General features: G+C 39.0%; 1 protein-coding gene across 1 annotated transcript; it reads left to right on the top strand.

Annotated features, from left to right (window-relative positions):
• The first annotated feature begins 3,143 nt into the window (after positions 1 to 3,143).
• On the top strand, positions 3,144 to 24,224 carry LOC143869958 (putative chromatin-remodeling complex ATPase chain). The gene is made up of 25 exons (XM_077376499.1): positions 3,144 to 3,530; positions 5,991 to 6,122; positions 6,215 to 6,321; positions 9,551 to 9,663; positions 11,706 to 11,803; positions 11,948 to 12,127; positions 12,224 to 12,445; positions 13,096 to 13,230; positions 13,333 to 13,615; positions 14,259 to 14,332; positions 19,889 to 20,109; positions 20,198 to 20,285; positions 20,384 to 20,477; positions 20,594 to 20,782; positions 20,972 to 21,003; positions 21,095 to 21,171; positions 21,264 to 21,353; positions 21,443 to 21,512; positions 21,677 to 21,734; positions 21,821 to 21,879; positions 21,954 to 22,119; positions 22,260 to 22,438; positions 22,552 to 22,767; positions 23,268 to 23,375; positions 23,847 to 24,224. The coding sequence occupies exons 1-25, from the start codon at positions 3,294 to 3,296 to the stop codon at positions 23,862 to 23,864; spliced, it is 3,246 nt and encodes a 1,081-aa protein (XP_077232614.1). The 5' UTR covers positions 3,144 to 3,293; the 3' UTR covers positions 23,865 to 24,224.
• Positions 24,225 to 26,444: the final 2,220 nt, after the last annotated feature.

Here is a 26,444-nt window from a genome sequence, read left to right as displayed (position 1 = left end):
TAAACCCACACCGACAACATCTCCAGTCATCCAAACCCCTCTCTATACGCCTCCGCTTCACCCTATCAATTCTCCTAGCCCTCTTTCCTCTTGAGATAAGCCACCCAGAATCAGTCTCCAAATTCCTAGCATCAGGAACTTCTTCAGAGAACCCAACATGCTTGCCACAATAACCACCTAAAGGAATCAGATTAGCTCCAGAGGCAAAACCCAAATCATCACCAAGAACTGAGTTTTCATCCAAGATTCTTCTACCCGAGACCCCACCACCACCAAGCGGAACCAGATTAGCACCCGTAACCACCCGTGGAGGCACCATAATTCACAGAGCTTGTTTTCTGAGTTGCCAAAATTACCAAGAAGGAGATGATTGGAGAACTGCTCTTGGCCCTGATGAAATCAACGAAGAAGATGACCACGCTTCACTGCAACAGCTTTCAGCTCTATGTCGATTGTAGAAAGCTCAGAGCCAAAGTGCTTTGGATCTAGGGTTTGATGGTGGAAATGAAGGTAGAAGATGAGAATGGAGAGGGCTGATGGAAGAGATTGGGCTTCAGGTTAGACCTAGTGAGAATGGGGTTTAGATATTGGTAATAATCGGAGTTCTGTAGGGGGGACGACCGGATTCCGGCAAGGTCGCCGGAATCAATGGAGGTTGGAAGTGAACAGGGCAATGAAAGGGGGTTTTGTTGGTGTTGATGGGAGAGATGAAAAGGGGTATTGAAGATGGGGATGGGGACAAAGAGATGAAGATCTTGGGGGAGATGGTGATGTTGGTGAGAGACTCCGGAGGTCAGGGCTCCGGCGAAGGTGGACGGAAATGGTGGCCGTGGCTCTTCACCCTTTACGAGGTAAATTCTAAGGGGATCAAATGTTTGTCTCCTCCCTATTGACTACTCATACCACTAATCTACAAGGTAACTTACCTGCACCCAAACATAGCGTAGGTAGGATACTAAGAACACTTTAAATAGGATCTGGCAGACAAGGGATCCGAACAGATCACTCAAACATAGGTGTTTGGTTCTGATGATTGGTTCTTCCATATTAATATCATAGCATAATTACAAGGTTTTAGATATATAGCAATTAATTAAAGGCATGTTTGGATGCACATAATATAGAAGTCGAAGCAAAGTAATGTAGCTTTCCATTTCTTTACTTTCCTTTTTCATCTTGATTTAAGGAGGAAAGTTGAAGGGTGCATCTGGAAAACTTACAGCTAACAAGGACTGCCACGTGAATAGTAAGACAACCAAGCAATGTTAGGTCTTAGATTCACAACGCCTTTTTCTAATCCCTAATCCATTTCCCTTTCGGTTGATCTAAGATCATGGTTTTAAATTTCGTCCGAAATCCGAAATTACAAGACCAAAACCGAAACGTTCCGAAACCGAAATTGGTGAAACGTACCAAATTTCAGAAATTTCTTCAATTTCGACGAAATTTGAAAAAATATATTATTTTTTATTCCTTTCCCAAATTTCAGTTGAAATCACCGAAATTTCAGCCCAAAAAATCGACATTTCGTGTCTTTACTGAATTTCCGCCGAAATTTTAGGATTTTGGCTGAGATTTCGGTTTCGGCTAGGTCCGAAATTTATGCCGAAACCGAAATTTGAAACCATGTCTAAGATCAATAATTGCCCACGTAAGGTCTTACGTTAAGAACCTAAGAATTTAGGGAGGCCAAGATCATCAAGGGCAAAATAAGCTATATATTAAGTTCTAGGAGTGAAAATTTGCTTTTGGCCACATTTTGCTTGAGGGCCATGCCACTCACTTCCTAACCTCTTATTCTGAAGACTAGTAAAAAAGAACAAATTATAGTATGAAATATTTACTTAAGTAAAAATTTCAATAAACCAACATAACAACTAATTTCGTGTCTAAACTACTTAAACTTGGACTAACCAGTTAATAAACTATTTCGAATAAGAAAAACAACTCATGGACTCACAGTGAAGGAGACCCAAATCCAACCTCGCATCTTATCAGGAGGGCCTCATAGAGTGCAACAACTTTGTGTGGCTGATAATGTCATCATTCTCTCTTGCTTGAAATTGCTCGACCCCTTGAATATATAGATTGATCCTCAATTCTTCAATTAAACTTCTTGCTACAGTACAATCATCATCAATAATAGTGCAACTTGGGTCGATTTTTGAGAATTTTAGTTGAGATTTTACCATAAAAATCAAGTTGGGTTTGAGTTGATTCTAATTAGTTGCTAACCAAGCCCGACCCAAATTGTACCCTGAATAGTTAATAATAAGATGCTTTGTCGAATAGATATCATCTCTTGTAGATGTTCTACAACATCTTGACATCATTTTGAACCTGGATTAAACTCCAAGAACATCATCCGAAAAATTGTGGCCATCCGATCCATTATTGGCCATCGAACTCGGGAAAACTTCGCTCCATCACTCCAACAAAAACTACCTTGATCTATCATAAGGTGTGTTCGTGAGACTTTCCATTCTTTTCTGATTAATTGGGCAGAAACAGATTAATGAGAATCTTTGAAAGCGAATCAATTGCTGAGAGGAATTTCATTATTTAGTCGAAAAAGAAGGTGAAATTTTGAAAATAGACCCTGCTGGTCGCGTAGCCGAATTAGGGGTGCAACTCCGGTCGGGTTCAACCTGAAAAAAGATTGGGTCGGGTTCGAGTTCGGGTTGGGGTTGACTTTTCCCAACCCAGATTGGGTTTGGGTTGAGGGTTTGGCAATATGACCCGAGTGAAGCCGAATTTTTTATTTTGTATTTTTTTAAGCTTAAAAACTCGGGTCGGGTCGGGTCGGGTTCAGGTTGGGAAAATGGGTTCCTCGGGTAGGGTTGGATTGAACCATGTTGGGTTGGATATCGGGTCGGGTCGGGTTCGGGTTGGAAAAATGGGTTCCTCACGTCGGGTCGGGTTGGCCTCAACTTGATCCAACCCGACCCGAGTTGCACCTATACCTCCACACCTCTCTCTCTCACAACTTTTGGGAGATTTTGCCCTCAAGGCGTGTGAGCTGGGTTCGAACCCATGACCCACAAGGCGTGACCCTTGGGCTGCAACCACCAGGGTGCCACGAGGCTTGACCTTCCATGTTCCTACCTTACACAGATCAGGGCGGGAGAATGGTGCCCTAAGCCCCTAACCGAATAATTTCGCGGGAACTCCCCCTTTCACCCGAAACAGGAAAAAACAGGCCCATTACATTAACACACATTCGATCTTTTACGTCATTTCCCATTTATTATCTTTTCTGTCACCTTTTCTTATTCCAGACTAAGAAAAAATCCATGGCGAAAGCTGTGAATTCAGAAATTTCTTCAGAAGAAGCTCGATCGAACGGATCTGTATCTTCTGAAGAAGAGGAGATTAATCAGGAGGAGGAAGACGAGGACGAGCTCGAAGCGGTTGCGAGGCCTGCAGATCCAGATGAAGAAGAAGAAGAAGAAGAAGCTGCGGAGGAGGAGAATTCATCTACGGATGATGATGATGCCAAGGGCGATGCAAATAACGAGGACGATGAGGAGGTAACGAATTGCAAGTTTTTGATTTTGTGCATTTGGTGCAGTGATTTGTGTTTTCTGCGCTCTTAGGGTTTATTTAGGTTTCGTTTTTTTTAGGGTTTCTAGGGCATTTGTTGAATATTTCTGGGTGATGGAGGTAACGAATTGGAGATTTTGTGCATTTGGTGCAGTGGTTTGTGTTTTCTGCTCGGTTAGGGTTTGTTTAGGTTTTGTCGTTTGGGCGATACAAAAACCGAGGATTGTGAGGAGGTAGCAAATTGTGAATTTTGATTTGTGCATTTGATGCAGTGGTTTGAGTTTTCTCCTGCTATTAGGGTTTGATTAGGTTTCGTTTATTATTTTGGGGGGTTTTAGGGTTTTTTTTTTGTTGGTCGTGAGTGTAAGGGTTTTTGTTGAGGCATTTGATGAAGATTTCTTAGGGTTTTCGTTTATTTCGAGTGCTGAAGAGGTAACAAAAAAATCAAAAATAATGTTGGGGCATTTTGATGTAGTGGTCTGTGTTTACTGCGCGGTTAGGGTTTGTTTAGGTCTGGTGTTTTAAGGGTTTATGGGGCTTGTTTGTTGGTCGTGAGAGTTAGGGTTTTTGCTGTGGCATTTTGATATGTGCATATTAGTGGTTTTAGTTGTGTGTAGTTATTAGGTATTGTTACGTAACATGGCGTTATTGTGGTAGTGGTGTACGGTTACTAAGTAGCGGTGTTAGGTTATGTAGTGGAGGCAGTTAGGGTGGTTTTCAAGTGTCATGTGTTTGTATTTAAAATACTATCATTTAATGGAATGGAGGAGAAGAGAAATTTACAGCAGAAACAGAAACGTTGTTTCTAGGAGAGTCACGGCTCCTCTCGAATTGAGCCGTTAGGATGTTCGGTTGCCTCGAATCAAAGCGCTTGGGATATTTTGGATTCCATGCGTGATGATTTCTTGCAGATCAAAGCGCTTGTTTTGGAATTGATGGAAGAAAACCAACGATTTGAGGAAGGTCTGGACAAAATCAGCATTGCGATCCAAGAAATGCACCGTGAAGATGAAAAGTTATATTTTGAAAATGTCGATCTTTTGGTGGAGAAGAACACGATAATTGATGGAGACGAAGATACTTTAGTTGAACAACATGCCAAGGATCATATTGATTCTGCTCAACCACTACGATGCGACTCAGGAAGAATCGTATTTCTTTTCAACTTTCATCACAATGAATTTTGAAGACGAGGTCCAAATGAATCGTGACCTTTAAGATTTGGTATCTCGGTGGAATAAAGATTTTGTCAAACAAATTCAACTTGAGGACAAGGTTGTTTTAAGGATTTTAGGCACATAACACATTTCATGGAGATTTCTAAGTTCTATTTCTTCGAGTTCTGAGGAGGTAATGTATTGCGAATTTTGATTTTGATTTTGGTGCATTTGATGCATTGGTTTGTGTTTTCTGCACGGTTAGGGTTTGTTTAGGTTTGGTTAAGGTTTCTAGGGTTTGTTGGTTGGTCGTGAGGGTTAGGGTTTTTGTTGCGGTATTTGATGAAGATTTCTGAGTTTTGTTTTGAGTGATGTGTTAACGAGGCTTTTGTTTTGGTGGTGGTTGTGCTGCTAATTGGCATCATTCTTTTACTTTATCCTTTTTCTTTCTATATTTATTTATTTACTTTTTTGTGCTGATAGTGCTATTGAATGAATTATGCATTATTTGTGGCTTCTCTTGGCTCTGTTTTTTTTTCTTGATTTTATTTGAAGCAGCAAAGGGGTTATTGATGCTGTAAACACAGTAGTACTTTTCTTTCAGTCGTATTATCTCTTTATTATTTTCATCTATTATGTTATATTTTGCACTTTTGAGGGTAATGATAAATTCATTTATTTCTTTGGCGGTTTGGCTGTGAAGATCGTGAAATTGAGGTGTCATGTTTGATTGGTTGATCTTACCATATCCCAGAAAAGATGGGAAAAGAGGAAGATGAATGATATGGGGAAACCCAGCCTTGCATATATGGGAGGGTAATGAGTTCCAATGGCCTGAATTGACAGTTATAATCTAGGAAATAATTGGATCCACCTGTGTTATGTGTGGCTACTCACCTGAGATCAGATGGGAACCTATATTCTAGATCTGCATGGTAACCCATGTGCCTTTTTAGAGTAGCATTTTTTATTGCCTTCATTATCATTGGGTTATTATTTTGTATCAGTGTACAATATTATTAAAGATGCTTCTTACCACTCTCTTGTGGCTATTCAGCTGTTTTTGTTGCATTTCTTTCACACCCAGTTATGCAGGTTTTTTTTTTTTTTTGCGTTGCAGCTTTCATTCATCTTCTCTGTGAAGCTTAACCTCTTTATATCTTTTATTGTTTCCCTTTAGGTTTTTTTTGCACCACTTATATCTGTGATTTTATAACAATAGACAGGATAAGTAGTTGCCGCTTATATAAAATTACCTGCAGTTACATTGTCTTCTTAATATTCTCCTAGGACGAAGGTCCATCATCAAATCCAGAAATTGGGAAGCGTGAAAGGGCCAGGTTGAAAGAGATGCAAAGGTTGAAGAAACAAAAGATTCAGGAAATCTTGGATGCACAAAATGCTGCCATTAATGCTGACATGGTGTGTGTCTGATGGATATGAAACACTTTCACTTCACTTCTATATTCAATTTGATATTTTCTTTGTGAAAATAACAGTTTTATTTTCACCAGAACAACAAAGGGAAGGGACGCTTGAACTATCTCTTGCAGCAGACAGAGATCTTTGCTCATTTTGCCAAAGGTAGTCCAGCTTCAAAGGAGAAGAAACCAAGGGGAAGGTAATCTTGCTTACTTTTCATGAGTAGGTCCGTATGGTGCAGTTTCATAGCATGGTATTAATGAAGCAAACACTGATTTTTGTTATAGAAACAATGAAGCAAACACCAATTTGGGTTTTAGAATTAAAAAAAGTGCCCCATATATGGTATCCATACACCCCTAATTTGTTATGGGTACTCGTATTTAAGTATTTAACTTAAAATTCTTCTCAATCAGCAAAGTTTAAAATAAAGTGAGGACCGCCAATATCAAAGCGAGGGAGTTCTGATTTCTTCTACCTTTTGTTTTATATCATGCTCATCTTGTTACTATTTTAACATGATTGCGTCAATTTTGTACTATAACTAAGAGGTTTGAATCTTCGATCACATTTTCTTTTGTGCCTATCTTGATATGGCCATCCTTAATTTGTTTAGTGGTTACTTTTGTTTGAATTTAGTTATTCGTGGTTCTAATAGCAGTTAATATTATCACATGTACCGCTCATCCTTTATTATTTATCCTCCAACATGGATTTTATGGATGTTAATTGCATGGTCCAGTTGACTGGTTGGACCAAATTAGATTATTAGAGCGGATTAGTTTGAATTAGCTTATAACTTGTGGTGGGCATAACTTCATTAGTATTAGAGGCTAGCATTCTCACAAGGCCACTACAACCAAAGGACAACGCATGAAAAGTCTTTGGGCTAAGGGCACTCTCTTTTTTAAGATCAGGGGCTTAGAGCACTGCCTTCTTAAATCCCGAGTCTAGGGCCTTACTTTCTTGTATGCAGATTTTTAAGAGGGAATCCACGATACTCTTATTAGTTGTTTTTCTTGAATGGCAAAAAATTTTATTAAAAGGAGGAGCCCTGCAACTGAGCTGGACAAACCCGTTAGATACATTCTGGTTGATTTTCTGGTCGCAACTCAGAACAATTTGTTCTCGATCTGGATGGGAATAGAGCGCTTGACAATGCACCTTTATCAGAAGCTTTCATGCCCTATAACCAAGTTCCAATGAACAAGATAAATTGACTTTTTTGATAATCCCATGCGACGGACCCAATAATACAAAAGTTTTTTTTCATTCCAGTCGTGTGTGGGCAATCTGACTATCTCCCACCACTCAGAATGACTAATCTCTGCCAGTTTATCCGACCATCGTAATATATCCTTGAACGGACTTCCCATCTTGGCGCGCGCCAGTTTGAGCAAGATCCTCCGGATTTGAAGACAGGGGCACCATTACTATCACCTCGAAGAGGTCAATGGCGTACAGATACAGCCCCAAAGATAATCCGGAAGCCCAATGAAGCCAAGATATGAGAGTTTGGGGTGAATTCGCTACCGGGTTCCTGAACTGAAGTAGAATATGAGCCATCAATTGTCTGATTTCTTCTCTCAAACTGAGGAGTAGCAGTTTGATGCCGCCTGTGGATATTTTGATCTCTCCCAGACCAGATCTTATCACATCTCTCACATCCGGCTCGACATCTGAAATTTTTATATTTACACTTCGAGCACCATCAGTCACCTTGATTTCTAGCCTTTCGGCCATTAAGTGCTTTTTTCATACCGAGCTGTTTCTCATCTCCACACTTTTTCCCATATATCTTCATCCTTTTCCCTACCTCATTTGTAGGATCTGATCCATCACCTCACCAATGATCTTGCCTTCTTCCAGATGTTCTTCGTTGATCTCCAATCGTAAAGGAGTAGGAATCACCATCACGGTCAACAATTTTTCTTAAACCAAAGAGAAAAATCTATTGTGGCTGATGGAGGGGCTTTGCTCTGCACACAGGGCGATTGACATGAACCCTATGACCCACTTTATTTACTTATAACCTATGGCTCGCTATCACCTAACCTCACTTATTTTTCCTTCTATCTCATTGGTTCCTTTGGGGGTCTACCTCTTACTCATGTAAAACCCTTTTTTTATCCTATTGGAGCTCTTTTGAGTGCCCACCACCCATCCCATCTCCCATAATATATAAACCCAAAACTCTCTCTCTCTCTCTCTCTCTCTCTCTCTCTCTCTCTCCCTTACCAACATCTCTTTCTTGGTCCACTTCTTCCCCCTTCTCTTCTTTCCATTCTACCCTCGCCTCCTCTATTGCTCTTTTTCTCATTTTATCCCTTCATACATCCTACATTCATTTTCTTTCCTTTCAACTTTCACCATTCCTGGTTGGGTTTATAATCCATTTCCCTTTCTCCCCTTTCTCCCTTCTTATTTTCTACATTTATTTGTCCCCTCTCATTCACTCTTTCCAGTTGGGTTTATAAAGCATTCTCTTTTTGCCCCTCCCCAAAAAAAAACTCCCTTTTCTTGATTTTGATATTTTTTGGGATCTTGATATTCTTTTCTTTTCTTGGTCTTGGTCTTTTTTGGATCTTGATTTTTATTGATCTGGATCATTCTTTCTCTTCACGATCTTGATCTTCCACTACGCAATAGTTATTCTTTGCTTGGGATTTGAGTAACCGAATCGTTGGTATATAAAGTTGTGATATCATCAATATCACGTGGAAACTGCAAGAAATACAATACAGTACAAGATTTGGGGGAAAATTCGAACTTAAATGTTCTTGATGAGAATGACTTGAATCATGGAATTCTAATGGTGAAAGTTCAGTAGAAATGTCAACAATATTTTCTGGTGGCGACCATAAAAAAAACAATATTTCAGGTGGCTTAATTTACAATGACAATACACCGACAAGTATAACACAACCATTTGTGAAGGCATTTTGTTGATTCTAACAATTGTAGTTGGCTTGCCATTTTATCAGGACAAGACATTCTTGTTGATTTTGTTGTAAAATAGCCTAATGTGCATTTAAATATTATTAGTTCAATTTAATTGTGAAAAGAACAGAGGGTTAATTGTGTCTTAGATGCTAGTTTGTTTGGTTATGTGGCTATTCGGGTTTGGTTTATGTGTTTATTGGACTGTATGATTATATTCTGGATGTCCTGCTTTTGTGATTTTTCTCCCTTGATTTGGGATGTGCAATCTTATGGAGTTGTTACTTTTTTGCTGTCTGCTGCATACATTGTAATCATTGTATTGGAAATGAAATTGGACCGGTAATGCAATATGTCGTGGGTTCTAACATGGTTATTTTGCTGCCATCATAGCAGTTTTTTGAAATGGACAATGATATGAGCTTTACTTGTTTGCTTCTAATGTTTAGTGATGTAACAAATTTCTATTTTTTCCACAATCTGTGTAGGGGTCGTCATGCGTCGAAGCTGACAGAAGAGGAAGAAGATGAAGAATACCTCAAGGAGGAAGAAGATGAGTTTTCTGCTCTAGGAAGTACACGATTGGTGGCACAACCATCTTGTAAGGGTTTTGCTTTGTGAATGGTTTTGTCTCTCTTGTATTGATCTCTTGTATTGATCTTCCTCTTAGGTTGGCAAGTGAGTTTAATCCATTGTCATATGCCATTTGCTCGAAAATGATGGGATTTTGCATTATATTCCTTGTGGCTGCCATGTTGGAAAGTGCCTACAACTTAGGCTGTGTTTAATTCTAATGGATATGGGATATAATTTATGTCTGGAAAATATTTGCTTGTTTCATTACCGTTTGGCAGTCCTTGCCTAGCTTGTGCTGCAGGCAGTGTTTTAAAAGACGTGGTTCTCATGAGCCTTGAAGTGCGCCTTGAGATTAGGCGTAGCCTTGATACCTTGAGGCAACCAAAAGGCGTTTGTGAGGCATAGACACAAAATAACAGTTTTACTATTCAGCTTATCAAAGGCGTAAGCTGCATAGTTCAACTGTTATTTTGTGTATTTTGAATGATTAAAACTATCATTTTGTGTTAATTTCGTTGTCTTTCGAAACTTAAAACACTAGTTGGGTTATGCTTGGTGTCAATGTGAACATTTTTCTAGAGAATTTATCTCCCCATTTTTTTTAATGGCAAAATTTATTTTTTTATTAAAACTAAAGACCAAGGTGGTCAAGGTATAACATAAGCCCACAAAGAAACAAATAAAACATCACTCTCAAGTACGAAAATAAGGGGAAACTATAATCCTAAGTAGCAAGAAAAACGAAGAGCTCCAATCGCTGCCTTTCAACTCCAGTCCGAGCAAGCCTGTGCTTCACTATTAGCAGACCTCTATACATGATCAAAGCAAAACCTTTGACCCTCAATGTGTTCTTGAATTTCTTCGAGGGCATCAACAAATCTTCAAGGATAGCCTGATTACGTTGAGTGAATCTCCTTTGACTGTGATATCCTTGAAGACTCTAAAATCAATAGACGTATCCCTTGTAGAATCGGCTTCACCTACACAATGTTATTCACTTTGGCCAATAGGAGTGATGCAGATAATAGGCCAATAAGTGGCATATTAGGAATTTTATTTATATGTTATTTAGTTTCTAGGATTTATATTTTCATGTTTTTAGTTGTTAGGACTTTTATTTTCCATGGAATTTTATTTCCATCCCATTGCCTATATATAGGCCTCATTGTATTAAGAATTATTAACTTTGATGATTTATTAAATAAAGATTGATTGAGAGCTTCTCCCTCAAAAAATTAAAAAAAATAAAAAAATAAAATAAAAATCCTAATATGCCACTTATTGGCCTATTATCTGCATCAAGGAGTATAGAAGTCCCACATGGTGGTACCATAATCGTCCCTAAGGACACCATCCACACCTGCTGGACCATGATTATCTTGGCAAGACCCGCCAAAATCAGAGCCAACTGCGTAACTGCTTTTATGCTATTTTAAAGTGTTTTGGACTGGTTTGGATCACCCTGGTTGTTTTGGCGTGTCCCGTCTACATTCATATTAGTGCTCTTTGATATCTAAGTGCCATCTAACGAAATTCAAAAAGGTGCTAAGCCTCTGTTGGTGGATCTACTAATATGAGGAATCAAAACAATAATCAGTTTGAGAGGGTTTCATCAATGCCTTGCTAACTAACTATGACCAGGAAATTCGCAATATTTGACAATAAAGTTGGATCATTTTTTAAAACCTGGCGATTTGATAGGAAAGAATTTAGATGTTATATTCTTTGAGGACTCGTAAAGAAAGTTGCAACTAGGAAGTGACTAGTTATGGTTTTAAGACTAAAAAAGAGGTTGGAAAGGGAAGATGAGGGATTTATCACAAGTGCTGTATTTGCTATGGGTTTTGATATTTAAGCAAGCTGTATTGATCTTGGTAGGGGTCCAGCCAAACCCCATCTTACCCATAAAAAAATGCTATATTGATCTATAAATGAAGAAGTATGTACCATATACTCTTAAATCGTAAAGACTTCCTTTTAATGAAACATTTTATATTTCTTTCTGAATTCCATGTGAACATTTTGGTCTTTAGATGGAGACTTATATTTATTGTGCTTTCTTTACAGGCATACAAGGGAAAATGAGGGATTACCAACTAGCAGGGTTGAACTGGTTGATACGTTTGTATGAAAATGGCATTAATGGGATTCTTGCTGATGAGATGGTATGCATTGAAACATATTTCCAGTTTGTACCATTTTTCCTATTCCTCAGTCCTTTCTGGGTTTCATCACAAATGCTATATATGCCAAGTATCCTTTGATATTTAAGCAGGCTATATCGATGGTGACTTGGTAATTCTGTCCAGGGTCTGGGGAAAACATTGCAAACCATTTCCTTACTGGGTTACTTGCATGAGTTCAGAGGGATTACTGGCCCCCACATGGTGGTGGCACCAAAATCTACTCTTGGCAACTGGATCAAGGAGATTCGCCGCTTTTGCCCAATTCTGCGTGCCGTAAAGTTTCTAGGAAATCCAGATGAAAGGGTCAGATTGATGACCACACTTGCAATAACCTGCTTTTCTGTTCTTAGTTATGCTTGTATTATATTGCAATGCTAATGTTTGACACTAATTATGCAGAGGCATATACGTGAGAATCTATTGGTGGCAGGGAAATTTGATGTATGTGTGACTAGTTTTGAAATGGCAATCAAAGAAAAAACTTCCTTGCGCCGCTTTAGCTGGCGCTATGTTATTATTGATGAGGCCCATCGGATCAAGAATGAGAATTCTCTTCTTTCGAAGACAATGCGACTTTACAGCACCAATTACCGCCTTCTTATTACCGGGACGCCCCTTCAGGTATATATTGTATACTGTCTGGCACAATACTTCAGTTCAGAATGGGTTTTCTCTTGGTTAGTTGTATTCTACATCTGAAACTATGGTCACTGGTTGCTTTATTATCGGCCATGTACTCTATTTTCTCCAAAGGTAGTTAATTACAAGGAAGCAGGATTCTTCCCTGGGAGCCTTCGATTCCCGCTTCGATTCCTGTTTCGATTCCCGCTTTCGATTCCCGCTTTGCAACCTTGAGTAGGATTCTTCCCTGGGAGCCTTCGATTCCCGCTTTCGATTCCCTTTTTGATTCCCGCTTTCAATTCCCGCTCTGGCAACCATGGTTAATTATCTATCTAGTTACACACCAAACCAAGTCAGTATTTCATTCACCTTTCTTGCTGTTTGTTTTTTCTATTAAAATCCTGAAGGGACACGGAATCGAGCTCAGAGGTTAAAAATAGATACCTCAACTTGGTATCACATCTTCTTCCGTTCAGTATACAGCTGTACTTTTGACAAAGTGTTTCATCTCTCAAGCTTGTCTTGCATCATCTTAGTCTAAGCAGTACCTGATGGACTTGTTCGACTCTATCTATATTTAAATAATAAGCTATCTCTAATTAAAGCTTTCTGCTAGGTTAAAATTTTGCTACAATCCTTTTTATGTGCAGAACAATCTCCATGAACTGTGGTCTCTTCTTAATTTTCTACTCCCAGAGATATTTAGTTCTGCTGAAACCTTTGATGAATGGTTTCAAATATCTGGTGAAAATGATCAGCAGGAGGTTGTTCAACAGCTTCATAAGGTAAACTTGAAAATTGAAAACTTTTTACGTATATCATATCTGGGTACTAATTTGACCAATGTCAGTGATGAGTCTAACAATGTTTATGTTTGTATCTTGAAGGTCCTCCGACCATTTCTCCTCCGTAGGTTGAAGTCCGATGTTGAAAAAGGCTTGCCTCCCAAAAAAGAAACTATACTTAAGGTCGGAATGTCCCAGTTGCAGAAGCAGTTTTATCGGGCTTTGCTTCAGAAAGATCTGGAGGTTGTTAATGCTGGTGGAGAACGGAAACGTCTTCTAAATATAGCCATGCAGCTGCGAAAATGTTGTAATCATCCATATCTTTTCCAAGGTGCTGAACCTGGCCCTCCTTACACCACAGGAGAGCATCTTATCACAAATGCAGGTAGAACCCACACACCCACGCTGAGAGAGAGAGAGAGAGAGAGAGAGAGAGAGAGAGAGAGAGAGAGAGAGAGAGAGAGAGAGAGAGAGAGAATGGTTTCTGCACACAAGTGTAGATAAGTTATCTACACACTAGCTTAAAATACAGTGGGGGCCCACATTGTTTTGGTGATCCAAAGCATTCACTTGATGGGCCCTCACATAGATAGGGTGTGCCCAAAAAATCAGCTTCATAGGATCATCCTAACCCTTCGAACCATAAGGCAAAAAATGGACAGATTTGCGAAGGTTTATACACGTCCATTTTACCTCCACAAATCGTAGGGTTGGGATGATCCTATGGAGCTGATTTTTTGTGGACACCCTATCTATGTGAGGGCCCATCAAATGAATGCTTTGGATCACCCAAACAATGTGGGCCCCCACTGTATTTTAAGCTAGTGTGTAGATAACTTATCTACACTTGTGTGTAGAAACCGTTTTCTCATATATATATATATATATATATATATATATATATATATATATATATATATATATATATATATATTTGAATGGCAAGAAACCACCTCTTATATTGCTTATAGGATTAATTGATCCTTACTGATTTATGCTTTACGATGAATCTGTCCTATTTTTTGCAGGTAAACTGGTTCTTCTGGATAAGTTGCTACCGAAGCTTAAACAGCGTGACTCAAGAGTTCTAATATTTTCACAGGTTAACATTACGTTTGATTTTTTACAGATCAACACATTTTAACTTAGATTCCCTTGGTTTCTTGTTTATAATGATAAAAAAGGTAGAAAAGGAAGAAACATGTGTGAATACTATTAGGATCAAATTTGTTCAAAGCGAAATCAGTAGTGCTTAGTTGAAAGTAATAGTTGGTTGTACACTTTTTTTTCTTCTTCTTTTGTGGAGCCTATCTTGGAAACAAGAAAAGGTGCAACCCTTAGGTTTTTTGGAGCATGAAAATGGTTTCTAATTCAATATGGGCAGCAACATGTATTCCGAAAAAAATAAAACGTGACATCTTGATTGTGGGAAATGGTCATAGGTAGCGGGAAAATAGATCCGTAAAAGAAAATCAACTAATGAAGATAAATTAGTTCTCAAGCAAATGTTTCCTAATGAATGTATCTAAAAAAATAAAGCTAACAAAGGCTCAAAACAATACCTAAAAGGTAAGGGAAATGGTCATAGGTAGCGGGAAAATAGATGTTATTGTGGGTAAGGTTTTTGGGAATGGTTAATGCAAAGTGTGTGGGAAAATAGATGGCAAAGGTTAAGGAATGTATAAGGGAAGAGGGATGGTGAGAAGGATAAAAGGAGGATGGAAATATACGGGGGAAATAGAAAGAGAATAGGGAGGATATGGTAGTACTTGGGATTAGCGTGTCGGGCCTTGGTCATCCAGTCGGAGGTAGTAGTCAAGAAATGAGAGAAAGAAAGGGTTGATGCACCTTTAAAGAGGGAAGAGACCAAAGGGAGAGAAGAGCAAGAAAGGAAAGAGGAGGGAGGGTTGATGCTCCCTTAGCCCTGATGTGAAAGAAAGAGGGGGGGGGGGGGGGGGGGGGGGGGTGTTTGAAAGCTAGCTGGGAGAAAGTAGGGGAAAGCAGGAGAGGGGAAGTGGGCGGCTGCACACCTGCCGGAAGGGGAAGGAGAAGAGAATGGGAAAGAAGAAGAAAGTGGGGAAAGATGGAGCTGCTCCAGGGATCATTTTCCAAAGATCTTCAAAATGCAAGGGTTTAGATTTTAGAGGGTGTGAATTTAGATTTTATTAAAGAGGAGGCATGGGTTAAGTGGTGGGCAAAAGGGGTAGCCAATAGGAGATAAGGATGAATTTTAAGTTTGTGGTGGGCCAGGGTGGAGGGCCAATAAGGTCATAAGGGTTGGCTTAGGGGCTTTAAGTGATGGTCCTTGGTATATGTGCAATAAGATATAGGGGCCCTTTAATTGGGCTTTGGTTTAGGGTAGTGTGCCATAAGTAATAAATAAAGTGGGCCATATGGTTGATGTGGACATCCCCCACATCTAGGATTAATAAATCAAGGATTAAAAATACTAGACAAAGCTTCAAATAAAGAACGTAAAGCAGGTCCACATAACTGTTCTAATCCATAATTATGAAAATGCCTTGATTTCATGGCCAATGGTCTCAATTCCTATAGGCCATGTGAACTTCCTTTCCCCTGCAGTTTCAGAGCCCCTATTGTTTTGAATTAATTGCTTTTAATATGTTCAATATGTATTATTGTCTTATTCCCATTTTGCATTTACTAGTTTTATGATTCTGTAATGAAAATTCAGTTTGTTCTTGTTTATGGTTTGATATTTTCATATGTGGTTTTTTATTTTCTAGTTTAGATGATGAGACGTTCTAGATGAGTCATGAGGGAGAGAAAGAAGTAGGAGAAAGAAAGCAAGGAAGAGAGGGAAAGTGGGCAGTTGCACACCAGCTGTAAGGGGAGGGAGAAGAGGGGAAAAGAAGGAAAAAAGAAGAAAGAGCGGAAGAAGAGAAAGGGTAGATAGAAAGAAGGAGGGAGAGAGAAGGGGTGGTTCCTTGAGATTGGGGGGGGCCTCCCAACGATCTTCCAAAAGCTAGGAGTTAGATTTAGATTTTATATAAGAAGGGGCATGTGCTAAGTGGTAGGCCAAGGGGGTAAGCTAATATGAAATAAGGTTGGTTTTTAAAAGTTTAAGTCGCAAGATATGGTAGAGAACCAATAAGGTCATGAGGTTGGGTTAGGGGCTTTAAGTGGTGGGCCACGGTAGAGGGCCAATAGGATATAAGGGCTCTTTAAGTGGCTTGGGCTTGGGCTTAGGGTAGTGGTCTATGGGTAATATAAAACACTAGACAAAGCTCAACATAAAGACAATAAAATATGTCAAAATACTAGACCTTCCCCCTTGGTACTTTTGTCTGGGATTTACTTTTATCTCCTATGTTGTTTCTTTCTCCATGCGCTCTCTTCCTTTCTGTTCCTTTGTATTTGACCATCTCGGTCTTTCTTTTTTAATATCATTGCCAGCTATCCAAAAAAAGAAAAGAAAAAGAGGACAATAAAACAGTTCCACATAGTTACTCTGATCTTAGGACTATCAGAGCTGGAAATCAGTGGAAGTTCCTAAAAATATCTTGATTTTGTGGCCATTGGTCTCAGTTCTAGTAAATATTGTGAACTTCCTCACCATGCAATACTCGAGCCCAGATTGTTTCAACCTAGTTGCTTTTAAGAAGTGCACTATGCACTATTGTCTTATCATGTTCCTATATCATATTTACTAGTTTTATGATTAATTTTTTCTATAATTAAGAATATGTTTTTCTTGTTTATGTTTTTATTTTTTTAGGTTAGATGTTTAGATTGGTGGACATTCTAGACGAGTTGTAAAGGAGAGAAGCGAGGAAGTAGGAGAAAGAAAAGAAAGAGGAGGGGGAAGTGGGCAGCTGCACAACAGCTGTGAGGAGGGGGGGAATCGAGCGAGAAGAGAAGAGGAAAGAAGAGAAATGGAGAGAGAAAGATGGAGAATGAAGGGGCCGCTCCTTGGTTTTTATTTATTACTACCACTATTATTATTATTATTATTATTATTAGAGAAAAGTGTTTCTGCGCTGCAGCGCAGGGTGTTCCCTGCTCTGTAGTTGTGTTATAAAGCCTCCCATTGGTTCGTTTAACGGGTCCACCTTTGCGGGCCCACAAAAAGTGACGAATGGGAGGCGTTATAAACAACTACAGCGCAGGGAACTCCTGCAGTGCAGGAAAACTTTCCTCTTATTATTATTAGTATTAATATTAGTGATTTGCTATGGACCATCACAGAAGGCATTTCGCAGAACGGCTGTTGCGTGAGAGAGCATCCACATAGGGTCATATTTTTATCTTATTCTTTAATTTCGTCTGAGGTGGCTGCTCTCTCATGCAACAGCAATGGTCCTTAGAAAATCCATTATTATTACTATTATTATAAGGGAAATGTTATCAGCGCTACTGTATTTTGATGAGGGCACTCCTGACTTTATTAAAAGTACGGTATGGCCCGCATCATACGATGATCCAAACCGTCCATTAGATGGGCCACAGTCTAAATAGGTTTTGCCCCAAGAATCATTCCCATAGGTTAATCCTAACCCTCCGATCTATAGAGGTTAGGATCAACCCTCTAACATTCAGATCGGAGGGTTAGGATCAACCTATGGAAATGATTTTTGGGGCACAACCTATTTAGGCTGCCATCTAATGGATACCGTACTTTTAATAAAGTGAGGAGTGCCTCATCAAAATCCAGTAGTGCTGATAACATTTCTCTATTATCATCATCATACCGTACTTTTAATAAAGTGAGGAGTGCCGTCATCAAAATCCAGTAGTGCTGATAACATTTCCCTATCATTATTATTATTATTATTCTTATGATTATTATTATTATTTTATTTTATTTTGGGGGGGGGGGGGGGTGTTCTGCTTTTCCAACCAACTCCGAAAAGCGCGGGTTTAGAGTTTCGGTCTTAAGATTTTATATAAGAGGGTGCATGGGAGTGGCGGCTCAAGGGTGGTAGCCAATAGGAAATATGGATGAGTTCTAAATGGTTAAGGGGGCAAGCTTGCACACTTGCACACCAGTTGTGAGGGGAGGGAGAAGAGAAGGAAACAAGATGAGATAGAGGAAGAAGAGAAAGGGGGACATAAAGTAAGAGGGAGAACGAAGGTGGCTCCTCGGGGGTGCGTTTCTTTTCCAACAATCGTCCAAAAGGTAGGGTTTAGAGGGTGAATATCTAGATTTTATATAAGATAGGGCATGTGTTAAGCATGGTTTTAAATTTCGGCCGATGTCCGAAATTTCGGTTGGGACCGAAATCTGAAAATTTTGGATTTTGGTTTTTGGTTTGGATTTCAGCCGAAATTTGGTCATTTTGACAAAAAAATTACAATTTCGGCCAAAATGACCGAAATTTTGAAAAAAAATTCGGTTTCGGTATCATTAAAAAAAAAAAACCGGTTTCAGTAGGGACCAACTCAACTCAGCCTTTGTCCCAAACTAGTTGGGGTCGGCTAATGAATCCTTTAGAAAATTTTCATGAAGAAGGTGAAACGATCTCCCCCGTTTAATTTGACCAAGTCTAATCCTAACTATAGTTTGGTTCATCTACATGGATCATTTTCTTACCTTCTCTCCTATCCAAGGTCATGTTCTCTGTCATGTTTCTAGCCATCAAGTCTTTCCTCACTGTTTCTACCCAAGTTTTTGTTTTTCGGTCTGCCCAACTCTTTTTACTCCATCAACTTGGCATGAGTCACTTTTCTCACTGGAACATCCAAAGGCCTACGTTGGATTTGCCCAAACCATCTTAAGAGGCGCTCTCTCATCTTCTCCTCAATTGGTGCCACCTAGGGGTGCAACTCGGGTCGGGTTGGGTCAGGTTGAGGCCAACCCGAACCCGACCCGACCCAAGTTTCAACCCGACCCAACCCGAGGAACCCTTTTTGCCAACCCGAACCCGACCCGACCCAACTTCAACCCGACCCAACCCGAGATTTTTAGCTTAAAAAATTAAAAAAATTATTAAAAATGTCGGGTTCACTCGGGTCGGGTTACCCAAGCCCTCAACCCGAACCCGACTCGAACTCAACTTGGGTTGAGAAAACCCAACCCGAACCCGAACCCAACCCAACCCGATTTTTTCCCGGGTTGAACCCATCGGGTTCGGTTTGAGCCCGCCCAAGATGCACCCCTAGTGCCAGCCCCCCCTTTTACGGATGCTTGTGTGGAAATTTAAATCCATGGTGTGAAGTGGTGGGTCAAGGGTTGCCAATAGGAATTAAGTGTGAGTTTTAAAAGTTTAACTGGTGGGCCATAGTGGAGGACCGGTAAGGTTATAATGTTGAGTATCTTTAAGTGGTGGGAAGGATTAGGGTAGTGGGCCATGGGCAATAATAAGTAAACCCGGTCATCAGGTTGACGTGGACATTCTCCAGATCTAGGATAAATAAATCATTAACTAAAACCCTATACAAAGCTCGGCATAAAGAAAATAAAACATGTCCACATAATTACTCTAATCCTAAGACTAATCACACCTAGAAATCAGTCGAAGTTTGCAATTCCATGATTTCATGATAAACTGTCTCAATTCTAGTAAGCCATGTGAACCTCCTCACCCTGCAATACCCATATTGCATTTATTAGTTTTATGGTTCACTTTTTCTGTAATGAAGAATCTCATTTTTCTTGTTTATGGTTTTGATTTTTTGTTTTGATTTTTGAATTTAGATGACTAGACTGCTGGACATTTTGGAAGACTATCTAATGTACCGCGGATATCTGTACTGTCGGATCGATGGAAATACCGGTGGAGAAGACCGTGATGCTTACATTGATGCCTTCAATCAGCCGGGAAGTGACAAGTTCATATTCTTGCTTTCAACCAGAGCAGGTGGCCTGGGTATCAACCTTGCCACCGCCGATGTTGTCATTATTTATGACAGTGATTGGTACGCCAATTAACACATGTTTTTAGTGACTTCAAATTGGTTTTTTTAATTTTTCCAGGCCTCATGTAGTTTTTTTTTTCTCTCCCAGGAACCCACAGGTAGATTTGCAAGCACAGGACCGTGCCCATAGGATTGGCCAGAAAAAGGAAGTTCAAGTGTTCCGTTTTTGCACCGAGGTACAAAGACCACTTTATGGTCTACATGAGCATCACAATGTAAATTTCGGTATATAATCTGTCAAATCATTTTTTGTTTTTAACTTTAACAAATGCAGTACACCATAGAGGAAAAAGTGATTGAGAGGGCATATAAGAAGCTAGCACTAGATGCTTTAGTCATTCAGCAAGGTCGATTAGCAGAGCAGAAAAGTAAGCGGATATTTTTTATTAGCTTTCTTAGTGTTCCTTTCCTGTTTGGTACAAGTTGATTTTTGAAAAATGAGATTAGCTCCTCATTTATACTTTCATGATGTCCATTTGTGCAGCTGTTAATAAAGATGAACTGTTGCAAATGGTGAGGTTTGGTGCTGAGATGGTTTTCAGTTCAAAGGACAGCACAATTACAGACGAGGATATTGACAGAATTATAGCTAAAGGAGAGGAGGCAACGGCTGAGCTTGATGCAAAAATGAAAAAATTTACTGAAGATGCCATCAAATTTAAAATGGATGACAGTATGTGGATATATGTTACAGATTTAGAAGTTCTTACCTGGTTACTTTTGTTACCTTATGTTATCCTTCTAGTAAAATAGGTTTTAACTATGACTGATTTACATAACATTCAAAAAAAATAAAAATGATCTACTGTTTTTTGTTCATTAATCATGTCCCTGCTTAACACATTATCTGGTTGTGATGCAGCTGCTGAATTGTATGACTTTGATGAGGAGAAGGTATGAGACAATTCATTATCTACACTTTCTACTGTTTAACTGAGATATAATTGCTTACAAGCTTCTTATTCTTTGACATATTTGAGTGAAGGATGACAACAAGTTTGACTTCAAGAAAATTGTTAGTGAAAACTGGATTGAGCCACCAAAACGAGAACGGAAACGCAAGTAAGACCAGATTTTCGGTTAAAAGCTTTGCAACTGATTGTTAATGTTTCTTTATTCTTTTAATACCTGACCTTTTCCTCTCTTTAATATAGTTATTCTGAGTCTGATTACTTCAAGCAAGCAATGCGCCAAGGGGGTCCAGCAAAACCAAGAGAGCCACGAATTCCTCGCATGCCTCAGTTGTAAGTCTCTTTTGGCACTGGTTATTTGTCTGCTCATGGTTTGTGATTAATATTTTTAAAGCCTGATTTCCATCCTCTTTCATTTTCAGGCATGATTTCCAGTTTTTCAACAACCAAAGGTTAAATGAGCTATATGAAAAGGAAGTACGCTATCTCATGGTGTGTGCCATCTAAAAGCTTTCCTTTTACTTTCCATACTTGTTTGTTCACACCTTCCTCCATATCTGCCTAGAATATCTACCCCTGTCCTGCCGGTTGCCTATAAACTCCATAGTTTTTAATTTCGATGATTTAATTTCTCTTCCAATTCCATGTCTGTTCAGCAAACGCATCAAAAGAATCAGTTAAAAGACACAATTGGAGACGGGGATGAACCGGAAGGTATTAACTCACACTGAAAGTTCTCTTTCTATAGAATTTTCTCCAAGTCAAATGGAATTGACTAATAAATGAAATTGATTATGCAGAGCTGGGAGACCCACTGACTTCGGAGGAACGGGAAGAAAAGGAGCAGTTATTGGAAGAGGCGAGCGACTTGTTTAATTATTGAAATAAAATCCGTTTTTGGGTGTTTCTTATAGTTTGACTCGCAAATTTCAGGGCTTTTCGACGTGGACTAGGAGGGACTTTAATACTTTCATTCGAGCATGTGAGAAGTACGGTCGGAATGACATAAAGGGTATTGCTTCTGAAATGGAAGGCAAGACAGAAGCTGAAGTTGAAAGATATGCCAAAGTCTTCAGGGAAAGATATAAGGAGTTAAATGGTAGGTTCTAGTTTTTATGCTGGCAAGTGCATATGAATTGAAGAGAAATTTTCCTGTGGTAGAATCTTGGTGTCCTAAGGATTATTGGTTTTTATATTGCTATTACATCCTGAGAATGTTTTTGTTTGGCATTTTTCCAGATTATGACAGGATAATCAAGAACATTGAGAAAGGAGAGGCAAGAATTTCTCGGAAAGATGAGATAATGAAAGCAATTGGTAAAAAATTGGATCGTTACAAGAATCCATGGTTAGAACTGAAAATCCAGTATGGGCAGAACAAGGGGAAGTTGTACAATGAAGAATGTGATCGTTTTATGGTGAGATTTATTGATATTTCTAAAATTTCCTGCATTTTTTGCTAGTTCAAATAGTTTTGCTTTTACTAATTCACATGAGCTGACTAACTGTTTTACTTAACTGTCCTCTACAGTTATGCATGGTCCACAGACTTGGTTATGGCAATTGGGATGAGCTAAAGGCAGCTTTCCGCACATCACCCTTGTTCCGTTTTGATTGGTTTGTGAAGTCCCGCACTACTCAGGAACTTGCACGTCGTTGTGATACTCTTATTCGCTTGGTGGAGAGAGAAAATCAGGAGTTTGACGAGAGGGAGAAACAAGCACGGAAAGATAAGAAGCTTGCCAAGGTTGGATTTTTCTACGCACATTTTTCATGCATTTTTTATTTTTTCTGTAGTCAACATTGATATTTGAAAAGAAAGAAATTACAAGCCAGTCACAGACCAATGATTCTGGCCAAGGGTTCGAATGACAGTCACTAAATCCTAAATCTACTGAAAGGTTCCATATTTGAAGGAGATAACTGTGCTGCCGTAGGACTTTAGGCTTCCTTCTGGTCGAAGGACTCATTACTTTAGGGAACACCAGTGACCAAAACCACCCATTCTTTTCTGCTGTATATACACGTGTTACATGCCAATATTGTCGACAATATATAGCTTACATGGATGGGAGTTGAGAACATAGGTGACAGTTTGTCATGTAGTGGCCACCTAACTGTATTCTACTAAGCAGATTCCTTTTGTTCATACATTCTCTATTGTTATCATTTTGTATTATTAAGGTGCTGTGGGTATTGACGGTCATACCCTTTAACCTCATGCGCTTTTTCTTTTATGATTTTCAGAATCTGGCACCGACAAAGCGAGCCATGACAAAACCACCAGCTGTGGAGTCCCCACTATTGACTTTAAAGAAACGGAAGCAATCGAGCATGGATGACTTTCTAAGCTCGGTAAGCCCATTGGCTTTATTCTGCTCAATATCGCATGATTCTAAACTAGCCCTTTTCAATGTTTGTTTGGTTAAGCCCATTGGCTGTACTGCATTCATACTCGACTTTGCCCTTTTTACCGTTTTTGAATCCAAAACGTTGAAACTTAAATATAAATTTTCACAAGGGCTCCCTTTCTTTCAACATAAAATGGAAGTAAAACAAATTTTATATGAATATATTTGCCACCCATCTCATTTATATGAATATATTTTATTTAGAATATGCCATTAAAAAAAAATATTTTATTTAGAATTTTTTCATTGGTTTTTAAAACTCATAATAAATTCTACAAACATATAGAAAATAAAACTAAAGGAAGAGTTCTTCATAAGAAAGATAGGTGGCAAAGACAAAAGCAATTGGGTAATTGTGTGGTCCTAGGTTGGATTGAGGTAAGAGATGTTGATCATTTCGCTCTTGCTGTTACAGGGAAGGAAGAGGAAATGATTTTACTGCAACTTTTTTACATTTACAATTCACTGGAAGAGCCCATGCAACTTTCAAGATGTCTGAGGAGGAGATTAGATCATATTGGAGCTGAAAAGCCCGGTTGTACTATAGTCCGAGGCGTGAGATGCTATTGTATTTAGCTGGTTTTGCTTCACTTACAATCCCGGCTACAACTATTCATGTATAAAAGTAATTTTAATACGATATTTGAGCTCACTTCCCCATCATTTTGTTGAATTTGGGGTAAGATTTACACAAGATCATTTAACGAACACTGATAAAATAGATTATTGTAATGGCCATTGATTTTCAGATTATCTAGAACTGATGGATTATTGATTTCTTGGTTGATTTCAACATCAAGAATTACAAGTACATAGTCAAATTTCATCATATACAGTAGTCTACGATTTCTTGGTTGATTTCAACATCATTCTCATCGTTGTAATAGATGCCTCCTCATTTCCACCCTCATCATCATACTCATCAACTAGCTAGCACAAGATGAGGATGTGCTGCATCTTAACTTTTAGCTTTACCTGCATCAAAACTGTTACTTATTAAATCAAAACTGTAAGTAGAATATATACTTGACTAACAAGAATTATAAAATTTACCCATTTTGAGAAGTCTTTCCCTTGTTAGATACCTGGTGAGAAATTGATCCTAAGCTACTCCCAAAAAGAATAACCTTAAATTAAACATCATTTCTCTCTTATACAAACAGCAAGTTCAATAGGGATAGCAGGTCTTGCCCTTTTAACTATCCATTCATCCTGATTGTGAAGCAACCAATTACTCCAAAAGCTTAACCTGTTAGAGTTGGTGTTATTTAATCATTTTTACTTTACACTCCCCCTCACTTGTGACCCCTCTTTTGGGTTGGCCGTAGACAGATTTTTAATATCAAGGAGTTGTTGGGTTTGAACTTTCAACCCAAAACCTGCTATGAGGTAACTCTATACCATGATGAGGAATGCAATTTTCATTAATCTTAATTGATTACCTAATATCCTTATCAGTGCTAATATAGAGCACTTAATGCATAAACATGGTACAGGTTTAAGATAAGAAAAGAAAAAGATAATCTCAATCGAACTCGTCGGCCAATCAAGCCTAACTACCTCAACCTACCACCCAATCAAATCAATTATCAGATCTCTTCTCCGATCTACCTGCTTAATCTACCACCACAATGATCTGACCGTGCGTTCTCACATATTCTAACGGTTATAGTCTATATGACCTACCAAGATTGAATCTATGCTTCCTCATCAGGCTTCTCTCTTGTAGAATGGTAATTGATAGAATTTAGGAACTGTAACAACGTTTAACAACTAATTAGAAAAACATAAATAACCAGAGGGAAGTGTATTATTATTGAAAGTTTGAAATAAGGGGGTGCGAATACCATTCCTGGGAAAATGCCTAGGACATGCCAAGGTAGTGGAATCACCAACAAGGGGGATCTGAACTCAGTTGGTTGCTAGCAAAATTAGAAGCTCATATGAGACTCTAGCTCAATGGCCAAGGCTTTGTTCTTTGACCTATAGGTCGGGGTTTCAATCCCAGCTTACCTACGCAAATATAAAATAAAATTAGAAGCCCATATGAGACTCCACATTGGATGGATCATATTAGATGTTGTAAAGCTTAGTATCCCCTCAACTTAGGGGCAAGATGGATTCTAATGGGCTTTCCAGCAAATGATCAAATCAAATAAGGTTCTTTAGAACTTTGGGATTTTAGACCCTATATGAGCCAAGGTACGAATGGAAGCCGATACCGATGGGACTTATAGAGTTATAGCTAATAGAAGGGAGGGAGGCCATAAAGAATGCAGATGAGACTTGTATCTAATTAGGGGATGGATGGCCATACACTACTAAGGGGAGTAATTGGGGGATGGATGACCAATACAATACTGATGGGAGATTAGACTACAGCTTGGCTTGCAAGAACAGGATGGAACCGAGTAGGGGTTAGACAAATTAATTGTTGGATTGGTGATATAAAATCACTTGGTATCAACTTCTTTATGAAGGCATTCTTGGAATGTGTTTTATTAAGTCCACTAAAGAGGGCTTTTATCTTTAATTTGGGTTTTATTCCAAAAGAAAGGGGATTAGGGCTTTTCTCTACAAGAAAAGAGGGTTTTTTTTTCTCTCCACGGGTGTTCTTCTCTTGCAAGAGCTTGATACAAGATTATCGGGTTTCTTTTGTGGTGTTTTCCGGTGGTAGATTGGCCGGTGGGTTTTGGCCGCTACATTAATCCCTACCATGTGGCATTATGAATTTTGACACATGATACGGTGGCCTACCATATCAACATCATCATTGCGCAACGTGTCGTCCACGTATCCTTAAGGCCCATCATACACTTGTATTCGCAGCAAGTTATATGGCATCCCAACGGTGTCAATGTGGTCCACATATTAACTTAGTTTCTATCTCTCAACACAATTACTATGTTGAGGTACAAAGCCTCAATCAACCTTTATTTCCTTTGTTGGTTTGGTTTGGTTTGGTGTGGTGTGTTGGGGTGTCAATGGATCCAGACGGTCTGATGGACCATCC

This window comes from Tasmannia lanceolata, unplaced genomic scaffold, assembly GCF_043159265.1.
Source record: "Tasmannia lanceolata isolate RefF3 unplaced genomic scaffold, GAP_Taslan_0.1 ptg000002l, whole genome shotgun sequence".
Lineage (NCBI taxonomy): Eukaryota > Viridiplantae > Streptophyta > Magnoliopsida > Canellales > Winteraceae > Tasmannia > Tasmannia lanceolata.
Note: the sequence above shows the minus strand (reverse complement) of the source record. Positions and strands in the feature narration are given on the sequence as shown.

What these genes read in the sequence shown, in the direction of transcription:
- LOC143869958 (XM_077376499.1), top strand. Translation starts at nt 3,294, where the DNA reads ATGGCGAAAGCTGTGAATTCAGAAATTTCTTCAGAAGAAGCTCGATCG. An exon ending in TAGGAAATCCAGATGAAAGG is followed by an intron (nt 12,128 to 12,223) that starts GTCAGATTGATG and finishes CTAATTATGCAG; the next exon opens with AGGCATATACGTGAGAATCT. An exon ending in TTACCGGGACGCCCCTTCAG is followed by an intron (nt 12,446 to 13,095) that starts GTATATATTGTA and finishes TTTTATGTGCAG; the next exon opens with AACAATCTCCATGAACTGTG.